Raw genomic sequence first — 27,867 nt, 5'->3', positions numbered from 1 at the left:
CCTTATAATGTTCACTCTCAGATGCCATTATATGTCTTGTTTTCCCTTTTCTGTCTATGTTGTTATCTAGGAACTCTGGGGGCACATTTGCAAGACTGGGAAAGAACAATAAAGGTTAAGAACAACTGAGGAATTATGTACAAATAACAACAGAAGACAATTGTTTTAGTGACGATTTAAAAGGAACTCAAGTGTACAGTTGAGATCTTTGACAAGTTGTAAATAATGTTTCATGATTATTTCAAAATAGCTTGGTAAGGAAGTCTTAAAAGCAGGCCTTACTGGCAAAGAAAAGCAAAAAATAGCAAGTAATAAAAGGATTATGATGATATTTTAGACTTAAACTACGCTTTCAGTACATTTGCAATTCTGGATAAAGTTCTGTAAAGCAGTTCAAAAATATTCTGTTAAGTGTCTGGAATAACATTGCTCAGTTGGAATATAAAATACTTCGTGGTCCCTTCAGCATCAAGATGCCTCAAACTTTGGTTGTTTCTGGAGTTAATTCTTTACAGCACCTGGTATATGAAGTGATTTCACACAATGCCCAAGATGCGGGCCACCCACCAGCTACATGGCATGACAACTCTACAGGCTGAACGGCAACCCTGGTAATTATAAGGCCATGGATAATAGCCCCCCAGTGGTTCACAGATCTTCTGGCAGTGGGTGTAGCTCCGCCTGCATTCTATACAGCAGATTCCTTCATGATCCAATCTAGGGTCAAATGTCATGCCTTCTCCTTCCTGCTGCTGTGAAATAAAAGAGAATTATTTGTGTTTCCTTCATAATGAGAAGTTTATAGCATCCACATTATTTTAAAATAAGGTCCTGAATGTCTCACTGCTACCAGAAATCAGCATTATTTTCTGTAAGGAGTTTTCAATCTTTCAACCTTATAATTCAGAAATCCTTCAAACATCAGGGAACTTCCATCCTACCTAATCTGTCACTGGCAGGAAGGTTTAGTTTTTTTGTTTTTTGAACGTTTTGGTGAAGTTTCTCCATGCCTTAAATGAGCCATGGTTACCACTCACTAGTGACTCAATTTGTTTTAAATAGGAAAACAGGGAGCGTGATTCAAAAGTAGCATTTCGGCTACTGCTACGGCACCCTGGTGCCTTCTTGTAGTAATGGCTTCCAGGGCTCTGGGGAGCACATTTTGAAACTCACTGATCCAGGCTAACAACCGATTGCTCTTCCACTTGCACTGGCTGAGAACACTGCCAAGTCACTTAGCTTCTGCCTTCATGTCAACATAAGGGTCTGTAACACTCAGAAAAAGGCACCATACAGTGTAAAGATTCAAGACCTTAAACTTCTAGTTTCTACGTGCCATCATTATAGTTACATAAATACAAACATATCGAAGTAAAAGTCACCTACAAGACCCTATTTTCACTGCTGGAGAGATCACAGAACTGGAAGAAACCTGCCCCTGCCAAGTTACGTAATATCTGGTTTTCCTTTTCATGGATTTCTAGGGGTAAAGAGTCTATATCCTCTTTAATGTGGCATTGAATTACACTGGCAAAAAGCCCTTATCATTCATGTAAATTCTTTGTTCAATTTAAGGCTCTTTCCTGGAAGAATAACTTGGGGACATGCAGCACCAACATAGGTTAGGCTTGAGCTAAGTGAACTTAAGCAACCCTATTACCTTTCTGGTATACTTTTTTTTTTTTTTTTTTTTTTTTTTGCGGTATGCGGGCCTCTCACCGTTGTGGCCTCTCCCATTGTGGAGTGCAGGCTCTGGATGCGCAGGCCCAGTGGCCATGGCTCACGGGCCCAGCCGCTCCACGGCATGTGGGATCTTCCCGGACCGGGACACGAACCCGTGTCCCCTGCATCGGCAGGCGGACTCTCAACCACTGTGCCACCAGGGAAGCCCTCTGGTATACTTTTTAAAAAGTCTTTATTCAACTTTTTTTGCTGTGTGTGTGTGACGGGGTGCTTTCTATTATGAGAAATTTCCAACGTATTGGAAAGTGGAGAAAATTGTGTACCGAACATCAAGATTTGACAATTGCCAACCTTTTGTCACATTTGATTTTTTTAAAGTATTTTAAATTCTGAAGTAAATTTAAAGAGACTTGAGGGCATTGTGACATTTCACCCATAAATACATTAGAATGTCTTTCCAAAATAAGATAGTATTGTCCTGCACCACACTGCCATTATCACACCTCACAAACTAACAATTCATTAACACCATCTGACACAGCCTATGTTCAGATTTTGTCATCAAAGTATTTGTCTTACTCTCTTAACACCATTAAAAAAAAAATTCTTTAGACTCTCCCCTTTAGAATGTCCCCTTTAGACATTTTTTCCCTCTTATCTCTTGAAATAGGTTCATCTGGGACAGCAAAATTTAAAACTGCCTCATTAATTAATTGTTGCTGACTCTTCCAGGGCAGGAGTAGTCAAAAAGCCTGTTGGTTGAGGCATTTCCTCACCTGAGGGTTCAACAAAAGTTTGTTAGGATTGAAAAGTTGGCAGAAATCTCAGGTTCTTGCCCTGAGATATTGCCTCAAAGGGATATGTGAAGGACGGAGATCACGGGGAAGGTGTTCCTGCTTAAAGCTCAACACGTAATAAAGGAAAAAACTGTTACCAGTGGAATTTTTTCAAGAATATGGGTCACTCAAGCCTGAAAGCAGAGCAAGGTCACATCCTGCCCTTCTGTGGAGGGGCTGATGCCCTCATCCCTAGAACCAGGTGCAGCTAGGCCAGCTACCTAGAGAATAAACTATATTAAGTTTTCTGTCTGCCTATTCAGTTTTTGTTTTTTGTTTGTTTTTTTTTGTCTGTGTTGGGTCTTCGTTGTGGCGCACGGGCTTTCTTTAGTTGGGGTGGGCCGGGGCCCCTCTTCGTTGCGGTGCGCGGGCTTCTCATTGCAGTGGCTTCTCTTGTTGAGGAGCACGGGCTCTAGGCACACGGGCCTCAGTAGTTGCAACACGCGGGCTCAGTAGTTGTGGCTTGAGAGCTCTAGAGTGCAGGCTCAGTAGTTGTGGCGCACGGGCTTAATTGCTGCACAGCATGTGGGATCTTCCTGGACCAGGGATGGATTACCCATGTCCCCTGCATTGGCAGCGGGATTCTTAACCACTGCGCCACCAGGGAAGTCCCAGATTTTATTTCTTTATTATTCTTTGAGCTTTAGGGAATGAAGTACTGTGGTGTCTTGAATTTTCTGGTAAGCCTTGGGTTACTTAAAAAAAATACTTTTTTGCTCTAAATCTTTCTAAAATATATTAGTCTAAAATGGTAAACTAGAAAATATATTTGCAACACATGAAACAAGAGGAAAGAAAATGTACAAATGACTTCTCTGTGTATGAAAAGATACTCAATCCTACACATAATTAGAGACTGGCAAGATAAAGATAACCAGGAGATACAGTTTTACACCCAAGACTTTTTAAAAGTTTGATAATAAATTAGGCCTTTCATTACCATTTGAAGACATGTAGCTGCTGTAATTCCCTGGAAGACTAAATTTAGTGTCCTCCATTAAAATGTAAAATTCTTTGACCCAGCAGACCCATGTGTCAGTGTTTGTGTTCAAGATATACTCCTACAGTGTACAAGAGTATAGACTAATAGCTAACATGGAGTAAGGTAGTGCTTACTATGCGCCAGCACTGTGCTAAGAGCTTCACCTGCATTACCTCATTTACTCCTTCCCATACCCTATGAAGCATGTACAACGTGTATCTTATTAACAGTATTTGAGGAGGGACTTCTCTGGTGGCACAGTGGTTAAGAATCCGCCTGCCAATGCAGGGGACATGGGTTCGAGCCCTGGTGTGGGAAGATCCCACATGCCACGGAGCAACTAAGCCTGTGTGCCACAACTACTGAGCCTGAGTGCCACAGCTACTGAAGCCTGCACGCCTAGAGCCCATGCTCCACAACAAGAGAAGCCACTGCAGTGAGAAGGCCATGCACCAGAACAAAGAGTAGCCGCCGCTCACCACAACTAGAGAAAGCCCCCGTGCAGCAATGAAGACCCAATGCAGAGAAATAAATAAATAGATAAATAAAATATAAAAAGTTAAAAAAAAACGGTATTCAAGGAAAATAATTTACATGTCCACCAAAGCTGAACTAGTTCAATTTCTGTACATTTATCCACACAATGGAATATAATGGTGCCATTAAAATGAATGAGGTGGATCCATTTAGGAGATACAAAAAAATTTCCAAAATACTGTATTGTAACTGAAAAGACAGCAAAGTGGAAGTTGTGTATGCTTTTTTGTGTTAAAAATGTGTGTGTGTGTGTACACTTATACAAAGGGACTGGGCAAATAGCCATTGTTAACAGGTTGCTCAGGGGAGGGTGTCTGTGGTAGAAGGGAAACTTACTTTTCATTGTATACATTTTTATACTGTTTTTAAAAAAATACATGCATGTATTATTTTTTCAATTAAAACACTAGCTACACATAAGTACTTATTTTTCTATTTTCACTCCCTGCAAAGTATAGTAATGGTAAAACTACATTTCATTGAAGATTTGAGAAGTTTTTAGCATGTTGGTGTCATCCTTACAAACACCAGTTCTCGAGGTTTCTGTCTAAAGTGTTTGATCCCCATATGTGAGTCTGTCTCCCGAATGGACTGAGTGCCCTCAAGGGCAGAAGTTACTCCTGTCTGTGTGCACAGGGCCTGGAAAAGAGCAGGTTCTCAAAGAATGTCTGTTGAATGGATGAATAAAGTGGATATAAAGGGGGAAAGAGAATACTTTCATCCTGTGTGTTGCCTGCAGGGCACACTCTTGGAAATATTTTTAAATAATCAAATTCCTGATATGAATTTGTCTTTATAAATTTGCCTATGACTCATAAAAGGAGAGCACAGAAAACAACTTTGAACAAGGAGTACAACCGATCAGCATTTTACACTACAGAAGCAGTGCTGAAGAGTTGTTACCCTCATTTATAAACCCTGCAACAAAGAAATTAAGATGTATTTTTTAAAATAATTGGGTAAAAGTCTCAGTTGAACACTAGATGCTTATTTGAAATCTCAAGCAGAAATATCACCGCTTCAGTGCTGGGTTTAGTGCAGTCATCTGAACCTGTCATACAAACACCAGTACACACGTGGTAAGGGTTGTCTGGATTGAGGGGCTCTGAATCTTCTTGAACACTGGGTCTGGTTTCGTTATTTGGTCTTCCAGGCCCTGGGTTGCCCCGTGGACCACTGTGTAATCTTCTTGTGGTCATCGTTGTAACAATTTTTCTTACCAATTCTCTTCTTTCTCTCTGGATTTCTGCCAAAAAAAAAAAAAAAACTTGCTGTAAGTTAATTCCTTTATTTGAATAATTAAGGAAATTCTGTGTTTATCAGGGTGAAAAACATAAGAAAAGGATATTAAAACACATACGACCAGATCCTATTTAAATTTGTATTAATGATTTTCATAAGAATAAAGCATGTTTCACAGTCTTGGGTTAGTAGTTAAACATCAGATAATCAGAATTTGGTTTATAATATTAACTGAGGCAGGTGTTGTAAGATAACTGACAAAATCCATTCTCAGTTCCCTTTTTCTTTGCCTGCCTCTACTTAGGGGCTGAGAAAGTAAAATAGCACTTATTTCCCTAGCCTCCCTTGCAATTAGGAATGGCCAGATGACACATAAGCAGAATATGCTAGTGCAGTTTCTGGGAAAGCTTTTTTGCTTTCTTGGTAAAAGGGGACAGATACAGCTTCCTCCATCTCGTCCGTCTTCCTTGAATGTAGATGTGACATCTGGGTTATGTGACCAGAAGTGATAGGCACAAGGATGACAAGCCAGCATGCCTCAGATAGCAGATGGTAAGCTAGAAAGAGAGTTGACGCTAGTGCCAGAAACCTACCTCCAGACTTCTGGCTGTATGAAAGAAGTCAACCCGTATTTGTTGAAACCACTGTTGGTCTGCTATTCTGTTACTTGCAGCCCTTTACATTCCTCATGAATTTACTATATATGTATAAAGCTTTACAGTTTTCAGGGGATTTACTATTATCTTGGTTGATTCTTTTAAAAATCATTTGGGATAGAATAAGCAGATACTTTTATACAAAAGGGCAACAAGGCTCGGAAAGACCAAGTGACTTGGCCGAGACCACAGAAGGGGTGGCAGAGAAGAGGGTCGAACATGAACTTCTCTGGCTTCCAGCCCACTGCCCTCATTCTCCACAATGCCTCAGGGGTCCTGCAGCAGGACTGATGGCTGCCGAGTAACAAGAATGGAGAGAGGACCACACAGGGTGGCTTTGGCATCTGAGTCTCAGTTTCTTCTTCAGGAAAATGGGGATAATAATAGTATCTAATTCAGAGGATAGTAATAGAGTTCATGAGAATTTGTTTCTAAGGGTTTTAGCATAGTGTTTGGCATATAATAAGCCCTCAAACTTTAGGTGATGGTGATGATATGATGCTATGTTATCTGTGAGGGCATGCATGTGCGTCCAGCCGTGGATAGCTTCCCCGGATAGCTTCTTGGTTTCTGTGGCAGGGCTGGAGAGGTATCAGGGAAACCTGGATTCTAACCTCAACTTCACTCTTTTTTTTTTTTAGCAACTCCACTTGTTTTAACTAACAATGACCTCAGGAGAGTAATTCAATCTCAGAACCTTAGTTTATCCATCTATAAAATGGGAATATTACTAGTTAGCTGGACAGTTGTTGGCAAAGATTAAGTGAGGACAAGATGTAAAGCTCTAGCAGAGTACGGTGCCTGGTACACAGCCTGAGCTCAGCAGACCTCAGCTCCCACCCCCCTCCCCGTTTTCCTCTGACCTTGTACACCGTCTTTCCCAGGGTCTCTGATGATACAGTTACATGACACTGATGACCTGCCAGCGTAAAGATCCAAGGGCAGGGGTTGCTGGACCCTGGAGCTGGGAGGCTTTTATTAGAATTAGGTGGCGGGGAGCCAGGCATCCTCAGGGAGGGTTTCATTTTGTTGACTTTATTGTAAAATATGACTGCATTGATGAGACTGGAAAAAAAATTCCCTCACTTTTAATGTCTATGATATTCCATCCTATGACTACACCAACACTTAGTTAATCCTTTTCAAATCTGGGGGCATTTAGGTGGCTTCTACTTTTCTGGTGTTGTATGTAATGTGTGTAATTCTTGGATGGATGGTGTGATGACTGAATACTTAAGATGTGTAATTAATACTTAATGATACATAATTGAATACTTAAGATGTGCTCATGGGATTTCCCTGGCAGTCCAAGTAGTTAAGACTCTGTGCTCCCAATGCAGGGGGCACAGGTTTGATCCCTGGTTGGGGAACTAAGATCCTGCATGCTGCACCGTGCAGCAAAAAAAAAAAAAAAAAAAAAAGGTTTGGTCATGCTGTTAGCTGTGAGGGACCAAGTCACATCTTGGATGTAGGAAACAAGCTCCTTCCCAGAGGGTGACGGTTCTCATTTTATCGGTCATCCCAGCACTGCCAAGAGCACTGTCTTCCCAACCCCACCCCCAGACCTCTTGCCCTGCTCTTTCTCCATAGCACCTTGGATCATACCATACGATTTTCTTATTTTAGTTTAGTGTTTATGTACTGTCTCCCTTTAGCTACAATGTAAAACTCCTGGGGGGCATGGATTCTTGTCTCTTCTGTTCATCAGCGCATTCCAGGTGCCTAGAACAAGTAAATGGCGTTTATTGACAAGTAAACCTGTCAATAAATGTTTGTTGAATGAATGAATGAATACATGAATGAACTCTCTGGGTAAGAAGCATGTCCTCAAACAGAAAGTGATCAGAGAGAGGTCTACATGTAGCAGAGTCAGAGACTTTTGTCCTTGACTGGAAAAGGTGACAAGGTGTCGGAGAAGGAGTTCCTGGGTGGTGGAAGGCAAGAAGGCCCGTTCCACGTGGAGGCAAGTGGGGAACTGAGAGCCAGAACTTGTAAATGGCCAGAGAGTTGAGTTGCGACCACCCGCTGGGGCAAGACCTACGATGGCAAAAGCGATGGTCCATTTGGCAGCCCCTCGGGTTGTGGCCGACACCGCTCAGAGGATTCCTTCTCACTGAGCCTGCGTGTAGCCTTGGAATTCTCAACCCACTCTTCCAGTCAGCCACTGCCAGCAGCTTATAAATTGCATCCTATTTGCTTTGCCTGGGCTAAAAAGTAACCGTCTTATCCAAGCTTTGGAACTGAATAAGACTTGTGAACTGTAAGAATAAGTTAGCCATGGCAGAATCAGAAGGCTGGAGAGTGTGTGTGTGTGTGTGTGTGTGTGTGTGTGTGTGTGTGTTTTAAATTTTTGGCCGCACCGTGCGCGGCATGTGGGATCTCAGTTCCCCGACTAGGGGTTGAACCCACGCTCCCTGCATTGGAAGCTCAGAGTCGTAAGCACTGGACGGCCAGGGAAGTGTCTGTTTTTTCCAATTGTGGTGAAATATATATAAAACTTACCATCCTAACCATTTTTAAGTGTCCAGTTAAGTGGCATTAAGTACAGGCACATGGCTCTGCAAACATCATCACCATCTATCTCCCGAACATTTTTCTTCTTGCAAAACTGAAACCTGCACCCGTTAAATAGTAACTGCTCATCCCTTCTCCTAAGTCTGGTGGTTTTAGTTCCTGTGTTTTCTTTATTTCCACGCTGCTCTCTCTTTGAGTTCAACATAATCTTTCTGAGAACGTAGCCTATCTAGGCTGCGCTAGGAGAGGGGCCTTTTCCCCCAGCTTGAGCCAGAGCTACAAAGCAGGACTTTGGGAGGCCAGTGGGGTGACTGGGATGGAAATCAAGAGAGCAGCCCTGGAGACACAAAATCCGGGAAAAGAGCCTGGCCTGCAGAGCTCATCAGCTGGCCTTCTCCACCCGGAAATAGCCCAGAGGGTGCTCCAACCTAGCTCTGAACCCCAGGGGCCCTTCATTTATTTTCCCCGGACTTGGAAGTGGACCCTCGAGCCTTGAACTTAAGGAATCTCAGCCTATGCCCACAGCTGCTTTTGGCTGCCCCATAATTCAAGGTTTGACCATAATAAGGATTCGGAGGTATAACAGCTTCTTAGACCCCTGATTCTCTGCTCTAGGAATAAAAACATGTAAAATTGCGAAGTGCAAACAACAGAGATTAGGGGCAGAGCGGAAGCAGTGGGAGTGTCGTAAATAAAACCCGCAGGTAAGGCAGAGGTGTTCTGGGCCCACCTGCTTCCTGTTACCCCACTGCTCCGGCCCTGCTCTGTGACATTCACGGCTGTCCTTTCCCTTCCCTTTGAGCTCTCATGCCAATTACTGTGACACTGTGATGCGCACCTGGATTCATCTTCCTTGTCACATGCTTGGGCCTGTGCAGGGGCTCACAGGAACCTCACCAGGGCAGGGAGAACTCCAAGCAGTGTCAAAAGAATTTAAAATGTTACCTTTTGGATAGGTTGGTTTAAGCCAGAAAATAGGAAGGTCGCCACAGAGTTCTAAGATTTTAGAACTCAAGAAGCTGTTGTCCTTCACGGGCTGGTCTACAGCCACCCAGATGAGAGAATTTTCTTCATATTTAACAGGCATGATCTTGCCTTCCTGTAAGTAAGTGAAAATGAAATGCACTGAACAAAGAGGGCAGTGGAGCATGCTGCATATTAAGATTCATGTGTTGGTAAAAGATTATTTCGCCCTATAAAAACTTAATGAGTTTGGGATTAGCAGATGCAAACTAGTATATATAGGATGGATAAACAACAGGGTCCTACTGTATAGCACAGGGAACTATATTCAATATACTGTGATAAACCACAATGGAAAAGAATATGAAAAAGAATATATATCTGTACAACAAAGTCACTTTGCTGTAAGCAGAAGTTAACAAAACGTAAATCAACTATACTTCAATAAAATTTAAAAGAAAACAACGAGAATTCTCTGTGTATATGTGTGTGCATCCACGTTCACACACGTGCGCGCACACACATACACACACACACACACACTCTGGAGTTCTAATCTCTTCTCTCTGTAGCTTTTTTCACAATATTCCACACCCCTCATGCCATCCTGCCTTTGGATAACTAGAATGTGTGAATATGAGCGTCCTGAGTGGAAGTGAAAATTACTTGATGTCAACTTTGAGATTTAGGTTAATCTGATGGTTTTGATCAAAGATGTTTTAGAGGAAAAGCAACTGAATGGACTCTGGAATCTGATAAAGGATAGAGGAGCCCTTCGTGTGAAGTGAAAGTCCTTTGGGGGCTGGTTCTGCCACTTCCAAACCACAATGGAAAAAGCCAGCAATTGGTTCTTTAATGTCTTCAGTTCAAAGTAGTATTTAACATAAACAATTTCTACATTTCCCAGCTATAACAAAACATATTTCAGATGTTCTTGCATCAAGCACACCACTGAGATTTCAAAGCTAAATGCTGAGCTTTCTTCTACAGAGAGATGCTGAGAATAGTTTGATAACCTAGGAGACAAATTTATTTTGCCAGGTTGCTCCTTTCATGTATTTATTAGTTTACAATAGGTTGTAGGTTGGGGAAATTAAAATGTTTTCTTATTTTTTAGCTAAAAGCAGCACTTCATTTATGCTTTCTCCCTCAGGCTTCTGACTGCCTTAAAACAAGTTAAAGTTATTGGAGGTAGCTAACACTCAGGTAATCCAGTTATTTACCTTAAATTAAATGGCTCCATCCAGGAAATGAATGTTCTTTGGGTATAGGAGCTTTTAAAAGTTATACAAAACTGGGCTTCCCTGGTGGTGCAGTGGTTAAGAATCCGCCTGCCAATGCAGGTGACACGGGTTTGAGCCCTGGTCCGTGAAGATCCCACATGCCGCGGAGCAGCTAAGCCCGTGCACCACAACTACTGAGCACATGAGCCACAACTACTGAAGCCTGCGTACCTAGAACCCACGCTCCGCAACAAGAGAAGCCACTGCAATGAGAAGCCCATGCACCATAACAAAGAGTAGCCCCTGCTCGCCGCAACTAGAGAAAGCCTGTGCGCAGCAACGAAGACACAACGCAGCCAAAAAAAAAAAAAAAAAAAAAAATCAGAATAAAAAACCACCTTGTTTTTAAAAAAATCAGAAAATGTACTGCAAACTTATGATAAGATCTTTGTCGGCTATGGTTGAGAAGTTGGTTCTTTATATCCACTCATGGGGGAAATGTCAAGAGTTATTAGTTCACTAAATGCTTCATAACAGAAACTGAGGGATAGGACCATATAAAAAAAGGTAACGCAGTAAGGGATGTTCAAGGTCAGAACACAGGCGGTCTCCGTCTCATTTTTAGACTCTGTGCTAGTGGGTCCACACTTGTGTTCTGAAGGGCGCAGCCCATGGGGAACAAACCAGATCATGATCAGAGAAGAATCACGAGAGGGATGAAGGGCTGGAACCCATCTCACAGGATGAATGGTGGGGAAACTGGGAGTAGAAGAGATACTGAGGACATGAGAGCCAACTTGAAAAACTCGCGGGTTGGGCTTCCCTGGTGGCGCAGTGGTTTAGAGTCCGCCTGCCGATGCAGGGGACGGGGGTTCGTGCCCCAGTCCGGGAAGATCCCACATGCCGCGGAGCGGCTGGGCCCGTGAGTCATGGCCACTGAGCCTGCGCGTCCGGAGCCTGTGCTCCGCACCGGGAGAGGCCACAACAGTGAGAGGCCCGTGTACTGCAAAAAAAAAACCAAAAAAAAACCTCACGGGTTGGTTTTAGCTCTTGTTTTGAGACACCTGGGGCTGCTCCTAGGAGAGCAAACAATTGGGCAGTTTCCAGGCACTTTTGCTTATTCTTATTTTTCCTCAGCTGCCCAGGGAGCTGATGCCTGATATATCTCCCTCTCGGGGATACTGGAAAGATCAAAGGTGATCATAATAAAATTAAGAATTAAAGCAGCAGCCGTCTATTCATTATCTATCGAGTTCAGGGCCATGGGGACAGGGTGCACACTGTAGTTTGTAGGTGACAAATCTGAGGCTCAAAGAGTTGAAGCCACATCCATAGCAAGTGTCAGAGCTGGGATTTGAACCCACTTTTTCCAAAGTCCATTTTTTTCCGCCCTACCCTGCCACAACTCAAATGGCAGATGAGAACGAATGCGGCTACTTCGTAAGCCCTAAAGCACCAAATAAGTGTAAGGTATTATTGTTAAATGTATCTTTAGAACTCTGTGTGCAATTCTTAACATAAATTTTTATAAAACCAAGCTCAAAGGCAAGCTATTAGTAATAAATGGATGAACTATGTTTAAAGCACCTCACAAGCCTGACACATAGGAAAGGAATTCGGTATATGTTGAGTAGCCTCCTTGGGCTGAACTTGAACCAGTGAGAAGAAATTGCAGAGGGAGTCACTCAGCTCAACCTAGGGCAAAACAATTAGAACTACCTCTCACGAAGTTGCCCGACACACAGGGAAGGAGCGCCCTGTTGCTGCTTTCCAGCAGAGGCTGAGGGATCAGCTGTGGCGAATTTTCAGGAGGAAATCTTCCTGCTGAGTGGTGCTGAGGCTGGAGTGAGGCTTGAGGCTCCTGAGGCCCCTTTAATGAAAAGATCCTAACACGTGAGGTCCTTTATTATTTTTTTTTAAATTTATTTATTTATTTATTTTTGCCTGCGTTGGGTCTTTGTTGCTGCGCATGGGCTTTCTCTAGTTGTGGCAAGCGGGGGCTACTCTTTGTTGCAGTGTGCGGGCTTCTCATTGCAGTGGCTTCTCTTGTCGCGGAGCGCGGGCTCTTGGCGTGCGGGCCTCAGCAGTTGTGGCACATGGGCTCAGTAGTTGTGGCTCGCGGGCTCCAGAGCGCTGGCTCAGCTGCTGTGGCTCACGGACTTAGTTGCTCCGTGGCATGTGGGATCCTCCCTGACCCAGGTTCGAACCCGTGTCCCCTGCATTGGCAGTCGGATTCCCAGCCACTGAGCCACCAGGGAAGCCCATGAAGTCCTTTAAGTCGTCATTAAAAAAAATTTTTTTTTTGGTTGCACTGGGTCTTAGTCGCAGCAGGTGGGCTGCTTAGTTGTGGCATGCGAACTCTTAGTTGTGGCATGCATGATCTAGTTCCCCGACCAGGGATCAAACCTGCATCCCCTGCATTGAAAGGCAGATTCTAAACCACCGCACCACCAGGGAAGTCCCCTTTAGGTTGTCGTAATCACTGATCAGATAGTTCCCTAACATCAGGCAAATAAGGGCCATGTCATGACCAATCCCCTTTATGTACTTTAAAATCTGGTTTTCCAAAACCTCCAATTATACTACATCATGTAAGAATGATCACTTGGAACCAATGAGTAGGACCAAAATAATTAAGTTCCTTTGGCAGAGAAGAAAGAGAGCTTATGTTCTGGTCATGAACCTCTCCAGGAACTAGAGACAGAAAGGGTTGTACCTTCAATGTCTGCCCAAAGCCCTTGCTGTGTGGTGCAGGCTGGTACCCACCAGTTCAGAGGAGATGCTCTGCTTGGTCACGGTGCCCACCTCAGGAACTCGAGCCTTCACCTGTGCTTTGATGTAGCACTTCTCCCCTCCAGCAAAACGGATTCCTGTGATGCCCTAGGAAACAAAAGTTTATCCATCCATCTATCCATCCATTCATTTATTCAGTGTATTGAGTGTCTACTGCGAGCTAGGCACCGTTCCAGGTCCTGGGTACAGGGATGAACAAAACGGATGGAGTCTCTGCCCCCATGGAGCTTACCTTTTAGTGTTATTTACCAAAAATAAACAGATTAAAGTCAGGTGGCGTTAAGTGCTATGGAGAAAACTAAAGCAGAGTGCAGAGATAGGAGTGATAGGGGATGGTGCTTTAGACCGTGTGATGGGGAGGCCCCTGCCAGGGGCTGCCATCAAGCTGAGATAGAGCTGTTAATTGCTCCATCCAACCCCCAAGCTCAGATGAAATGCCATCTTTCCTATGCAGCTTTCTCTGACCGTCCCAGGCTAAGTGGGCTTCCCTCTCTCTGACTCCCTGAAAGCACCCCCATCTCCATCCCTCATTTGGCACTTAGTTCTCAGGGCCCTTGCTCCTTGTGTATGTCACCTCCCTACTCAGCTCTAAGCTTGAGATAGATCTGAATGTTTTCTTTGTTTTTGTTTGTTTGGTGCTCCCACAAAGGTTCTCAAAAGATGTTGGTCCAATTAATTAATTCCATCAGTTCGGATTTTTCCTAAGTTGCTGAGCCCAGAGTAAATAGTAGCTTTCTATAACACCGGGAAATGAATTTTGCTCCTAGACCTTATCCAAGGACTTGGACGTTTTGTTTTTGTTTTGTTTTGTTTTTGTTTTGTCCTTGTGAGATATAAACAGTGTCTCCTCCTCTGCCTAGGGAACAGCCTCAAGGGAAACCTCAGCCGCAAGGCTCCAGTCTTGGCTGACAGCTGGGCACTGACTCCGCCCACGGAGCGCATCAGGCATAACAGTATGTTCTGACCCAAGAGTGTTTACTTTCACTCTGCTGGTTAATTTCATGACTAGTGAGTGGCCAAAAGTGGTATTAAAGACCTACAAATTTTATGCCGTAATAATGTAGATACCAACACAAATCTGAACATCTCAACTGATCCATCTTCTGTTGAACTGAGACAAATGTCAGGAAGATACAGAACTTGTTCTAACGTCAACACCAAGGAGCGGGAAGAAGAAAAGCCTTTATAAACCTAGGGGCCTGGCTCAGGAGTCAGTCCTCTTAAATGAAGAACGAAGTCAAACATCATTCATGCTTGAGGATATTCACGGACGGTTACACCATATGGAATCTCAGAGCCAGGAGCCCTGCAAAACGGGGTGGGTGACAGACTGGAGAAGAGAAGGAAAGGCTCCTTCTTCCTGAAGCTTCTCGTTATCCACCTTGTGGCCTGATTGGCCACATACACATGTAACAGATTTCACTTATTCCTCCCAGTGTCACCTCTCACCCAGAGAGAGGTGGCGGCATGACCCCCCGACCTCCCTTTACAGAAGATGGACTCCAGGCTTACTGCAGAGGGTCTTGACTCTGAACCAAAATCACCTGGAGAGATTTTAAAAACACAGAGGCCTGGGCCTCTCCTCAGAGATTCCCATTTAATTGGCCTGGGGCCGTGCCCAGACACTGGCATGCTTAAAAGCTCCCCATGTGTTTATAATGTACAGCGGGAGCTGAGGACCACCAGTTTAGGGAGAAAGAAACTTGTTCAGGGTAACAAAGTTTTAAAATAACTGAAACAGCCTGCTATGCACTGAATGTCTGTGTCCCCCCACATTCCTATGTTGAAACCTAACCCCCCATGTGATGGTACCCAGAAGTGGGCCTTTGGGAAGTGATGAGGTCATGAGGGTGGAGCCCTCATGAATGGGATTAGTGCCCTTTTCCCAGAGAGCTCCTTCCCCCTTCTGCCATGTGAGGACACAATGAGAAGACAGCTGTCTGTGAGCCAGAAAGAAAGACCCTCACTAGACATGCAACCTGCTGGCACCTTAAGCTTGGACTTTCCAGCCTCCAGAACTATGAGAAACAAATTTCTGTTGTTTAAGAGCCACTCAGTCTATGGCAATTTGTTATAGCAGCCTCAAGGGACTAAGACACAGCCTCTGGACCCAAGTTTCTTCTGTACTAGTGGCTCACAAACTTTCCCTTGTATTCCAATCACCTGGAGGACTTGTTAAATAAAATACTGTGTTGGTCCCCTCCCTGAGAGTTTCTGATTCAGGAGGTCTGGAGTGGGGGCTAAACTGTGTATTTCTAACAAGCACTCAGGTGCTGCTGCTGCTGGTGGCCTAACGAACACACTTGGTGAACCACTGCTCTCCACCATGCTATCTCTGGAAGGTCTGCTGTTCTTATTCTACTTGTAAACCTAGGGCGTATGGTTTGAAAAACAGAAGGCAGGGGAGGGGGATTACTGCCCCTCTATGTGATATGTTCTTTTAACTTCAAACTCTCATAGCCTCTGAATCTGAGATGCCAGGGAGGAAACACCATAGAGCTATTACCATATCCCCAGGGAGAGAACTGACGCTCTGGAAGGATTCACAGCCCTGAATGTGAGTGTAGTATGTATTGAGTTAGTTCTGACAGTCTACAGGTTGCACAGAAAACTGAAACCCCATAGGGATGGGCCCTGTGGGAAGGAGTTCACACTTATTAACCACCCTGTCTAGCTACAAATCCATATCAAGCAGCCAGACATGTTAAGAGATTAAACAGAGGGAAGGGAAAGTCAAGAAAATATCCTGTTTTTGCAAACAAACAAGACCTTAGAAGCTGGTGATAATGAAGAAGTTTGCTAAAAAGGTAATGAGTGAGGATCCCAATGATCTAACATCCTTTTATCGAGTCGGCTAATCTCATGTTAGCTGCACAATTTTTTTCTTTCTAGGGGATCTCGTTTATTTCTGTGGCTTAAACCAGAAGTTTCCAAGGAGGGCAAGGGGTCCTTTCCCCAGGGGGCCATTTAGAAACTTTTGAGGGAGTTTTTTATTGTCACAAAAACTGGGGGCTCTCTGGGCTTTTGTTGGGTGGGGCCCAGGGGTGTCGGATCCCAAGCAGCTCGTGGGGGCCCTGAAGAACGAACCACCCAGAGCCCTGGGTGAAAAACCTGATTGTAAACATCTGTGCCTAGAACATAACACCGTTTTACATATAAAAGAGTGATGTTTGGTATAGTCTTAATGTACAACAAATTTCCTAGGACTGCAATTATTGTGCAAATGGAGATAAGACGTTACTTTCATTTACTGTTTGAGAAAATTACCTGGCATTTAATTTGTCAACACACACTTAGGTCAATCTGCATTTTAGGCTGTGGCACAGACAGTGACCCAAGTATATGACTTTTATGATGTTTTCTAGTACATCAAGCTCAAGTCCAAATTTTATTATAAATTACTTTCAATTTACTTTTTCTTTATGTTATAGCTGGGGGCCATACTGATTCTTGAAACCAATAACTTACTTACCTACCAGGTAGGTTGTGCTATCCTTCCCCCCCTCCCCACTTTTTTCCCTTTTCCCAGCTTTTTAAATTAAAAATTTCACATATACACAGTCAAAAGCATTGTATAGTGAACATCTGTATATATCAATATATTCTATCTTAATTTCTAACCAGGATTTTTGTTATATAAATGGGTCATTAGGTCTGAGAGGGTTGGCTTAAACCAACATCACTCATGCTATTGAGGGTGTAACTTTCTAGAAAGTAACTCATACATTATCAACAAACTTAGCTTCTGTGTTCCACAGCGTATTGACAAAGACTCTCCTGACCTAACTCTAGTCAGGCTCCTCTGGGTCCTCTGTTTACTAGGTCCCAACCTTGGGCTCTGTCTTGGCCCGTTTATTCCAGTTTTAGCAAGAATCCTGCTGAGTCAGCCTTGGTCTGATCAACCTGGATATCTGATCTCCTTGACCTGCCTGCAGCAAAAATCCTGTTAGGTCAGTTTAGCAAAGAACCTCTTAGTAATTTTCCATCCACCAACACCTCCACCCTGCTCCTTGGCTATAAATCCCCACTTTCCCTTATTGTATTCGGGGCTGAGCCCACTCTGTCTCTTCTACTACAAAACCCCACTGTAGTAGCCTGCCTTGAATGAAGTCCACCTCACCTTCTTTAACAAGTGTCCTGAACAACTTTTTCTCTAACAGTGTAGAGCCTGGAGCCCTTTGTTCAGTGCTGATTCCCTCTCAGGGGGCTCTTTTTTCCATTGGCTCTACTACAGTCTTGGTGGGGTTAGCAGGGAAGGCTGGTCACTTACAATTCAGAAACTTTCCTACTCTGGCCCCACCTGCAACTCCATTTTCTCATCTTGGCCACCTCCCGGGCTACTTAGAACTTGGGAGCAGACCTGAGCACGGGTATTGCATAGTCTTCCCTGGGCCTGGAAAGCCCTGCCCCAGCTTCTCTGCTGGTCAAAATTCTTCTTCCATTCTTCCAGACCTGATTCAACTGTTGCTGATAATGAGCAGGACCCTGTGGGGCTCCTGGGCACAAAAGCCTTTCTGTGTCCCCTTTTTCTTTGGTTACAGGAATAGGCATCATTCAGCCTCCAGGATCTTCCCTGAGTCCCAATGGGCAGGTTCAAACAGTTGCTAATTAAGGAAGGGAAGGGATGCAGAGACCAGGGAGGAAAAGTCAAGAAACAATAGTGCAGCCTTGGGGCAGGGTCCTGGTTCCCCATCAAGGGATACAAACAAGAATATCTTTGAGCTGTTTTGCAGATACTGAAACCCCCTCCAGGTGGGAGAAGTTAACTGTGTGCTGCCCACAAGCCTGTAGACCCCAGACCAGTTGGAACCGGAAGGTTGATGATGCTGACTTCTCACCACCAACCCATCAGAAGAATGTCCACGAGCTGATCACACCCTTTTTGAACCATTACTATAAACTCCTCACTCCCCCCTCCAGGTTGGGACACACAGTTCTGAGGGCATTAGCCCACTGTGGCTCCCTTTGCCTGGCAAAGCAATAAAGCTATTCTTTTCTACTTCACCCAAAACTCTGTCTCCAAAAATTAATTCAGTGTTGGGATTTTCAGAGACTGGATTCAGCTTCATTGCCACCTCTGTAAAACCTGCTCCATCCCCTAACTGATAGCGATGGCCTCCTCCTCCTCGATGGCTCCACGTTTCTGTTCAGCGTGTTTCCCAGCCTGATCTGAAGCCACTTCTGTGTGGATGTCTGCCTCCTGGACCCGGACTGTAAGGTCCTTGAGGGAGGGGACAAGTGTCAGTCATCTTTGCATCCTCCATGCTTCGCACCATCCCTTGCACACAGTGGGCTCCAATAACGTTTCCTGAATTTGACGGACAGTTTGTAATACAGGAGAAAGTAATACTGCAGGTACCATAGTGGCTGATTCATGGGTTTTCAAAAGTCCGGGCTTATTTAAACCCATAACAGGTTCTATCCATCAAAAAGATGTTCTACTCACCAGTTCTGACTTAGAGAAATGTGGAAGCTATCAAAGAGGATTGATCAGTTTATAAAATATGTGTGGCCCCATTGGCCTCTGAGAACAAAACACAATCAATACCATCATTAGAACCAAAGGATTATAAAACGGAAATATAGGTTTGGGATTAAAATTTTTTTAAATCAATTTATTTATTTTTGGCTGCATTGCATCTTCCTTGTTGTGCGTGGGCTTTCTCTAGTTGCGGTGAGTGGGGGCTACACTTTGTTGCGGTGCACAGGCTTCTCATTGCGGCGACTTGATGTGGAGCATGGGCTCCAGGTGTGTGGGCTTCAGTAGTTGTGGCACGTGGGCTCAGTAGTTGTGGCTCTCAGGCTTAGCTGCTCTGTGGCATGTGGGATCTTCTCAGACCAGGGCTCAAACCCGTGTCCCCTGCATTGGCAGGCGGATTCTTAACCACTGCGCCACCAGGGAAGCCCAGGATTAACTATTTCAAAAGGATATTCCTGATACATGCACATCTTGAGAGAGATGGATCTTTTCTTATTTAACTGCATAGCTACCTTTGCATATCTTGATATTATGGCACATCCTAGGTATTCAATTTTGTTCTGGGTTGGATGAATAAAGCATGTGTGGGAGTCACATTTTATAATTTTATATTGAGCAGTGCAAAGAAAAACATGCCTTTTACCTTGTCCTCGGTCTTGCAGTAAAAGCCTTTAATAGGTCCAGAGAGATTATCCCTGTGCCTTGACCAGAACCATCTGCAAAGCTATGACTAAGTGAAATGCAGCCACGCACACATGGGGCTGCAGAGCTTGGTCCCTGGGCAGAGCCCACACTGAACACAGCCAGTCCTTGTCATCATCAAATAATGTGTAACATCAGCCGGGCTCTGAGGCTAGCATCTGTTTTTTATTCAAAAGGGCTTGTGAAGTGTTTGGGTATCAACAAGGGGAGTTCTTTCATTCGAATGAAAAGCATCTCTAGTTTTTCTCATCAGTCAGAGGAAGTCAGGTCGATGAGATGTTTGCAGGCCAGTAAACTATCAGAGGAGACATTATTTTCAAGAGCCTTTTTTCATGAAGTCTCACCGACTCCATCTACAGATTTAACAGGAGAGCACAAACAGTGATGCCTCCTTCTCATCTCAGAACATGAAAGAGAGTAAGGTATTTATGGTGCCCATCCAGAGAGGAGGCCTGCAGTGACACTTTGGTTCGCAGATGTCCACTGAAGCATCAGTGCATGGCTTAACGTCTCCAACTGCCTGTAAATTGAATTTTTGAAAACAAACATGTGTGCCCTTTTCAAAGGAGACTCGAAGGTTTCATCTGTAATAGGCCATAGTCAGAAAGCAGATGATACACCAGGGGAATTTCTCCATGCTTATTTCCTGGGTTAAACGGGAAATCTGAAGAATTGAGAAACATGTATAAATAGATCCCACCTGTTTTTGGTGAGATTATTAGGTCATTAAAGTTTCCCTCCTCTTGACAAGTGCCACTTTCAGAACTTGCAATGTTCTAGAGGAACCTGAGCATTTTACTCACTGTGTTAAGAAAGCTGCTTGGAAAGAAATACCTCTCCCAAGTCTTCCTGCCAAAACTTTTTGTTTTAAGTTTTTTTAAAAATTAATAATTAATTAATTTTTGGCCGCGTTGGGTCTTTGTTGCTGCGCATGGGCTTTCTCTAGTTGCGGCGAGCAGGGGTTACTTTTTGTTGTGGTGCGTGGGCTTCTCATTGTGGTGGTTTCTCATTGCAGTGGCTTCTCTTGTTGCAGAGCATGGGCTCTAGGTGTGAAGGCTCAGTAGCTGTGGCTCATGGGCTCTAGAGTGCAGGCTCAGTAGTTGTGGCACACAGGCTTAGTTGCTCCATGGCATGTGGGATCTTCCCAGACCAGGGCTTGAACTCATGTCCCCTGCATCGGCAGGCGCATTCCTAACCACTGCGCCACCAGGGAAGTCCCTCTGCCAAGACTTTGTATAGTTCTAAGAATTTGGTTTTTTTTCAATGCTAAGGTGTTGCTTTTTCATTTTGAAAATGTAAAGGACACAGAGTGGTCCTCTCTCAGAGAGAATATGTTGCACGGTGCAGGTGGGTTAGCGGTACCATGGCTGCCAAAAAGAACAGTTCCCATTTGGATGTGTGTGAGAGGCGCTCCTTCTCCCTGAATGAGAAGTCTCCCAGGCTTGCCTGGTTAAACTCCATAAATGTATGAAATATACTTACATTCTGGAAATCATTAACTTCAATCGCTTCTTCAGCTCCACTTCCCATTTTAAAGGTCTCCAAGTTGTTCCCAGCATCTATTTCCATTGACCCATCTTGTAATTTCCCATTGATACTCATGGTATAATGGACATTGTAAATCTGGAAGAGAACATCAGAGTTAGTGATGCCTCCCTTTTAGAGCAATTCAGGGCTTATCTTTAGATCTGCAGTATATAAAGTAGCTTTCCTATTTCTCAGAGATACACTGAATCATCCTTAATAGTAAGGATGATTATCTTAGTCATCTGTGAGGACTTTATTCATAGACCAATCACTTAATACATGATTTCTTAAAAACTATCTTAAAAGTAAAGCTTTTGATAGTCTCTGATACTAAATCAAATAGCTCAGTGATTTGCAATCCTGGCTGCATGTAGAAGCATCTTAATAGAATCTCCAGCTACCATGCTTAGGTTCCCCCCCACTGGACTGATCATATCAGAGCCTGTGGGGATGGGGTGTGAGCACAGATCTTTCTTTTTCTGAAGGTCAATTCTACTATGCAGCCAGAGTTAAGACCCGTTGATGGATAAATGGAAATTGAGGAAGCAGAGGGTTAACTGGGCTGTTACCTGAACAAATCTGCAGTGGCACCTCACTTTGAAGGTATTTTTTTTAAGTCCTTCAGTCAAGATTTGGCGTGGAGTGTGGTATACAGTACGAACTGCAGACAGGACTAGGATATGCCTGAGACGGAGTAGCATTTACAGAGGGCAAGGTCAATGTGCACATCTGTTTCAGCTCAAAATAAGAGGTACTCATTTTAATGACTCTATGGGACAGACATGGCGTCATAAGGCATTATGCTATGAGACGTGTGAGGAGAAGGGAGGGAGGCTTGGCATTGTCCAACAGCACTGGCCCAGGAATCAGGAAAACAGGTGGCCACACCCCTTATCCCTGGGTCTTGGGAGTTGCCTTGAGTGTAAAACAACGAAGTGGGACCTCAGAGGTGATTTTTTTTTCTTTGATGTTGGGGGTAGGAGTTTATTACTTTATTTATTTATTTTTGCTGTGTTGGGTCTTCGTTTCTGTGCGAGGGCTTTCTCTAGTTGTGGCAAGCGGGGGCCACTCTTCATCGCGGTGTGCGGGCCTCTCACTGTTGTGGTCTCTCCCGTTGTGGAGCACAGGCTCCGGACGCGCAGGCTCAGTGGCCATGGCTCACGGGCCCAGCCGCTCCGCGGCATGTGGGATCTTCCCGGACCGGGGCACGAACCCGTGTCCCTTGCATCGGCAGGCGGACTCTCAACCACTGCGCCACCAGGGAAGCCCTACGTGTTGGATTTCTGAGTAACATCTTGTTTAAAATTAAAAAAATTTTTTTTATAGTGTACCACTAAATTAGATGCTCCAAAGGGCTCTCTTAGTTTAGACATCTGGTAAGGACAATAGTTTAAAAAGTAATTCACACGCTGCTCCTGTTCAGTATGCTGCTGTTCTAGAACATTCTCTGTGTCATGGGGTAGTAGGTGGGTTCCTTTTCTTCTCTTTTCTTCCTTTTTCTTTAAGGTATATATATGTATATATCTATATCTTATATATGATATATAATATATCTCTTATATGACATATAAGCTATAAAATCTTTAAAGGGGAAGGAGTGGGAACTGATGAAAGACACCTGCTACTTAGTGTCAGGTCAGTAGGTCAGAACTGCAAAGAGCTCAGATTCAATTCAAGTCTGATTTTTTTCCCTCATTATGACGAATGGCTGACTGCAGCACGGACAAACCCTGGGAAAAGTATCTGTTGTTATTGGATCATTACTTGTAGAAAACTCATTATTGCAAGACCCACAGAGTGCTATTTTAGTTTATCAGCAGAGACGTAGAAACGGCTTTGCTAACGTGTACCCTTTTAGGTAACAGCCCTCGGTCAGTGGAAGAGAAAATGCCGGCATGCAGTTCAGCCACATTCTCAGTGCCCCTCCTTCCCTCGTTCTGATGAACTTCGAGTCCTGCAGGACACTGTCTCCACGGCTCACCTGATCATAAGAACCACTTCTAGGGGCTTCCCTGGTGGCGCAGTGGTTGAGAGTCCGCCTGCCAATGCAGGGGACACAGGTTCATGCCCCGGTCCGGGAAGATCCCACATGCCGCGGAGCGGCTGGGCCCGTGAGCCATGACCGCTGAGCAACGGGAGATGCCACAACAGTGAGAGGCCCGCATACCGCAAAAAAAAAAAAAAAAAAAAAAAAAAGGAACCACTTCTAGGGGTTCTGCTTTAGGGGAAGCAGGAGCAGAGCCCACCAATCTGTTTTCACTTTGCACTTCAGGCGGTCCTCACCATCAGCCAATTTGGGGAAACCTGTTTTCTTTGGCTGAGCCAGGGCTTTCTGAAGGTAAAGCTCAGAAAGCAGGCTCTGTTCTGCTCCTGCGCTCTCTGAGCAGCCACTATTCACGTGAACTAATTTTGGCTGTCAAAGGGCACATGGCAGACAACGCGCATGTGAGTTTCTGCTGGCACGAGTGTCCTTCCTTCACTCAAGAGATAAGAGGCTCTTTTTTTTTTTTTAAGCATCGCACATAAACTTTTTACTACTCAAGCAATCCTAAATTTAAGTAACTGTCTGCAAATTCTTAGCGGGTCTTAAGGAGGCAAGATCGCAACACTAGAACTGTGGCTTTTATCCTAATTTCACTTTCCTCTACCACCCATCGCCACCTCCCCGCCAGGAAAAGCTCCCTAACGAAGCATCCTTTGTAATGTAGCTGCAGCCCGGCTTTCATAAGCAGTACACTGTCTGCATGGGGCAGCCATGGAGGTTTGTGCCCTCCTGAAGAGCCTTGGGTTTGGGGGTGGTAAAAAGTCGGAAGTTATTTCCAAAGTACTGGGCCCTGAGCTCAGAAAGTGGCTCGGTTGGTGGAGCAGTAATCACATTATCTGCTCTAAACTGATGGAGCTGTTAGCACCTAAGGCTATTTCTTCTATCCAAGCACAAAGGAAGTTTATTATGTGCCAATAGTCTGCTCAATATGGTGCCTTTTACAGCCAAGGAGATTTGCTAATGAGTTTCTAATAAAGCCTGGGTTCATAAGATAATTATATCATGTTTGGGACAATGTCTTGAAAAATCAGGCTGAGAATAAAGGCCCCAAGCAAAGATATCTTCCCCTCATCTCACGGGGTAGGGTTGTCAGTTATCTCATATTGGTGGGAGTTTCCCATATTTCAATGCCTTGTTCCATTTACAATAATGTGGATGAAGCATGGTCTCAATATTTGAGCCCAGTCACTTGTCCCCTGATTATTAGCACTCCAATGCTTCAGAGTTCTCTAGCTGATTTCCAGTAAACCTGTCCTAAGGGGATTTACCCATATGAAAGGCATAGGAGGTAAATTACTGCTGGTTCTCTTCAATAAACCAATATAGAGGAACAGAAGCATGGATAATCCCCAAAGAGTGGGTAGTCCATTTGGTTGGGGATGTCTTTCTGTTTGACAGAGACTCGATTATGTTTTGTTTGGGCCATTTACATTTGTCTTCGGGGAAAGCAGACCTGTGCCTGTGCTACGCATAGATGGTGCCATATTTAGTATTTTGTGGTTTGGTTTTCAGACTTAAGTAATATGGATCAGCATGGAATATTTTGGGAGTTAAAAAAAAAAAAACCTACCATGATTTTCTTCACTTTCCTGCCTCTATAAGAGACAGGGATAACTTTGATTGTTGGCAATAAAATGTGATTCACTATTCCTCTGTATTTTTAGAATTTAATACTGCTCTCTTGAACCAGGCAACCAACCATCTTGCAGTAAAGTACAAGTTATGATAAAAGGAGGCCCTGCTCATTCAGGGTGATCCTTCAATCTCTCTTTCTAAAAGCTTGTCAGTTAGCTGTGTTTGCCTTGAATAATTAAATGCAAAGTGGTGTTCATTTTAATACATATCAGGACCAAAATCTTTGCCCGCCCCCCCAAAAATAGCAAAGCTATTTTTGTGCCCAGAGGACCTATACCATTGAAGTTTTGTCATCTAAAAGATAGCATTTACATTCGAAGATGGTACAATTTCCCAAGGGATGACAATCTAAACCCTGCTATTAATGGAGATGGAGATACTGACATTGTTCTCATGTTCAGATATGCTGCTTTCAAATGTGAGCATCTGGCCCAGCTTCTATATTTAAAATATACAAATAGATTAAGGCACTTTTCAAATATACACAAAATACTGTGTGATTCTGATCTTACAAATCGATGCTTGTAAATTTGATATAGTCTCTAAAACAGACTCAGTGCTAAATGGCATGCTTATCTACGTTAGGCATTTGAGTTAAAAATACAAATTATGCAGTGACTGCAGAAGATGTGATGTGTAAAATGGCTGAATTGCTTTCAGCACCATTTTCTCTAAGTACTGGGATTCATTCATGCTTTGAATTTCATGGTGGGAGAGAAACGGGAAACAGCAGTCACAGATCCTCTGAGGGTAGTGACTAAGAAACAGCCCTTTGTGTGCACCCTGGAGATGGAATTCTTTTCCATTAGTTGAAATACTTACACCAAGCCTGGCAATGGTCATCAAGATAAAAATGCCTCCCTTTACATAAGTGAACAAAATTCAGAGTATTTAACAAAAACAGGGGTATTTTGCTTAGTTGGGTCAGAAACACTTTTTATATTCCTTGAGAGCCAACCGAGCTTTAAAATAAATAGTTGCATACAAAGAAAGTAGGACAGCAGTTAGTAAAACATTTACCATTGAATCACATGTGACCAGGCCAGAAGTGATTTTTAAAGACATTTGCCATCTTTAAGGAAGTTAGATCTTTTTTTTTTTCCCCCTTACTGCATGAGAGAAGGGGGCATTAAAAGATGGGGAGAGAGAGAGGGAGGGAGAGAGAGAGAGAGAGAGAGAGAGAGAGAAAGAAGACAGAAGGGAGAAGGAGGAAGGGAGGGAGGGAGGACGAGAGAGAGACAGCGCTACTGAGAGGTCAAATTCGTCCCCTTATTGGGTCTGAATGTCCCTCCACTGTCTTTGTCCCAGGTTCTTAAATTCACAGCCTTTCTCAGCTGGCAGAGGGCTTAGTTCCATTTCTTTCCTAAGGATGAGTAAAGCGAGGCCAGAGGGGATGTGCCTTACCCATGGTCACTCAACTGCTTAGCGGAGACGCCAGGCTGGGATGGGCCAAAAAGAGCTTTCTTGGGACCGTCCACTGCATTTCCCCGCTACTCTGTCTTTAACATCTTCCCGTAAAGCCCTGACTGGCTTTTCTGCAAAGTTGCCCGTGAGTGGGAAGCCGCATCGTGGAGTTGGTTGGAAGAAGGGGGAAGGTACCCGGGACGCCCCGAGGGGAAAGCATCAGCTGGGGCGAAGGGGCCGCTCTGGCGCCACCTAGGAGGGGACACGCGAGTGACAGAGAGGACCCCGCCATCCCGCGCGCCCCCAGGCCCCGCGCCCCTCCCGGCCTCGCGCACCCTGACTCGTGCCCGCAAGCCGGCAGCCGCCCTCCGGACTTACGTGACTGTCGCTCCCCTTCCAGAAGTAGAAGGCCCCGATGGCCCCGAAGAGCAGCAGCGCCGCCCCCGCAATGAGGACCACGGCTCCGACCTGGAGCAACCGCGCGGGTCTGGTGGGCTTCACGGTCACCGTGGCGTACGCCTGCGGGCCGGCGGGAGAGGGGCTGTCATGTCCACGCGCAGCGACCCGGCGCATCGGGGGGTGTCGGACAGCTCGCCCCGGGCTCCTCCGGGCGCCCCCTTTCGCCGCGCTTGCGTCCGCGGGTCCCTGGCCCTCGGGAGTGGATGTGCGCTGAACAAACTTCGCGGTGCAGGGCCATCGACCCGCGGGTCTCTCTCCGCCTGCCACCCGACGCCCCCTCTTTCCTCCCTATCCACCCTCCCCTTCACACCAGACTGGGGATGCCAGGCCCCTTGCACACGCACACGCGTGGGGCGCCACCCCAAGTCCACATTTGGGCGCCCACATTTGTTCCCAGCTCCCAAATTCGGTGACACAAATCGCTGACCCGGGACAGGGGATACGGGCCCCGCGTGTCTGGGGCTCCCAGGCGGTACTCACCGGGGGGCTACAAAACTCAACCTCGTCGGGTCCCACCAGGGCGATGGGCACTTTGTCCGAATTCTCCGTCATGGCTGCGGCCACAGGAGCGGGACACTGGGAGGCTCCGCGCGCGCCCTGGGCTCTGTCCTGCTGCCCCGACGTGCCGGGCACTTCAACGCGGCGCACGCGCGCGCGCGCACCGTGCCCCGTCCCGCCTGGGCCAGCCCAGCGCTCCCCACCCCTCCCAGCGCCTCACCTTTCTCCTCCCTTCCTTCTCCCGCCTGGAGCAGCAGTGAGCTCATCCTGCCTTCCAGATGCCCCTCTTCTCGCTCTCTCCCGTCTACTGCCCCCACCACTCCACCCCCCACCCCCCACCCCCGCCCCAAACATCCCGGTAAACCTGAGTGTGTCATGGTGGGTGGTGCTGAGTGAATAGACTAGCGATGCTGACCCCAAGAAATGCTAAATCGCCGGCACTTTTTCCACCATCCAAGGATCTCTTAGGATGTCAGAGGGCTCTGCCGGGACGCTTGGCTGGAGGCCCATTTCCTGCAGTGTCCTTGGATGTGTGTGTTGGACGGTGGTGCTGGTGGAACAGGACGCAGAGGAGAGCAGGGCCGTGAAGGTGGAATCGGGGACACGGGCCAAAGTTTGCCAGGGTTTATGCTGGCCTGGCGCTGCTGGATGACCCTGGGACAGGAGCGTGGATCAGCGTCTTAGAGATGG

The 27,867-nt window shown here is 45.2% G+C and overlaps 1 protein-coding gene across 7 annotated transcripts; it reads right to left on the bottom strand.

Moving 5' to 3' along the window:
* Nucleotides 1-536: 536 nt before the first annotated feature.
* Nucleotides 537-27,303, bottom strand: CNMD (chondromodulin; the record flags this gene model as incomplete). 7 transcript variants are annotated; one of them, XM_079722030.1, is made up of 7 exons in its annotated part: nucleotides 537-752; nucleotides 5,115-5,305; nucleotides 9,396-9,549; nucleotides 13,403-13,516; nucleotides 21,093-21,233; nucleotides 26,599-26,739; nucleotides 27,160-27,303. In XM_079722030.1, 7 exons carry the CDS (start codon nucleotides 27,229-27,231, stop codon nucleotides 537-539), a joined length of 1,029 nt encoding a protein of 342 aa, XP_079578156.1. The 7 variants fall into 7 exon arrangements, with proteins under 7 accessions (XP_079578156.1, XP_079578157.1, XP_079578151.1 ...); XM_079722031.1 differs by having other exon boundaries at nucleotides 5,115-5,284; XM_079722025.1 differs by having other exon boundaries at nucleotides 537-749; nucleotides 27,160-27,231.
* Nucleotides 27,304-27,867: the final 564 nt, after the last annotated feature.

The sequence above is a fragment of the Hyperoodon ampullatus genome (assembly GCF_949752795.1).
Source record: "Hyperoodon ampullatus genome assembly, chromosome: 16".
NCBI lineage: Eukaryota > Metazoa > Chordata > Mammalia > Artiodactyla > Ziphiidae > Hyperoodon > Hyperoodon ampullatus.
This window is presented reverse-complemented; position numbering and strand designations above follow the sequence as displayed.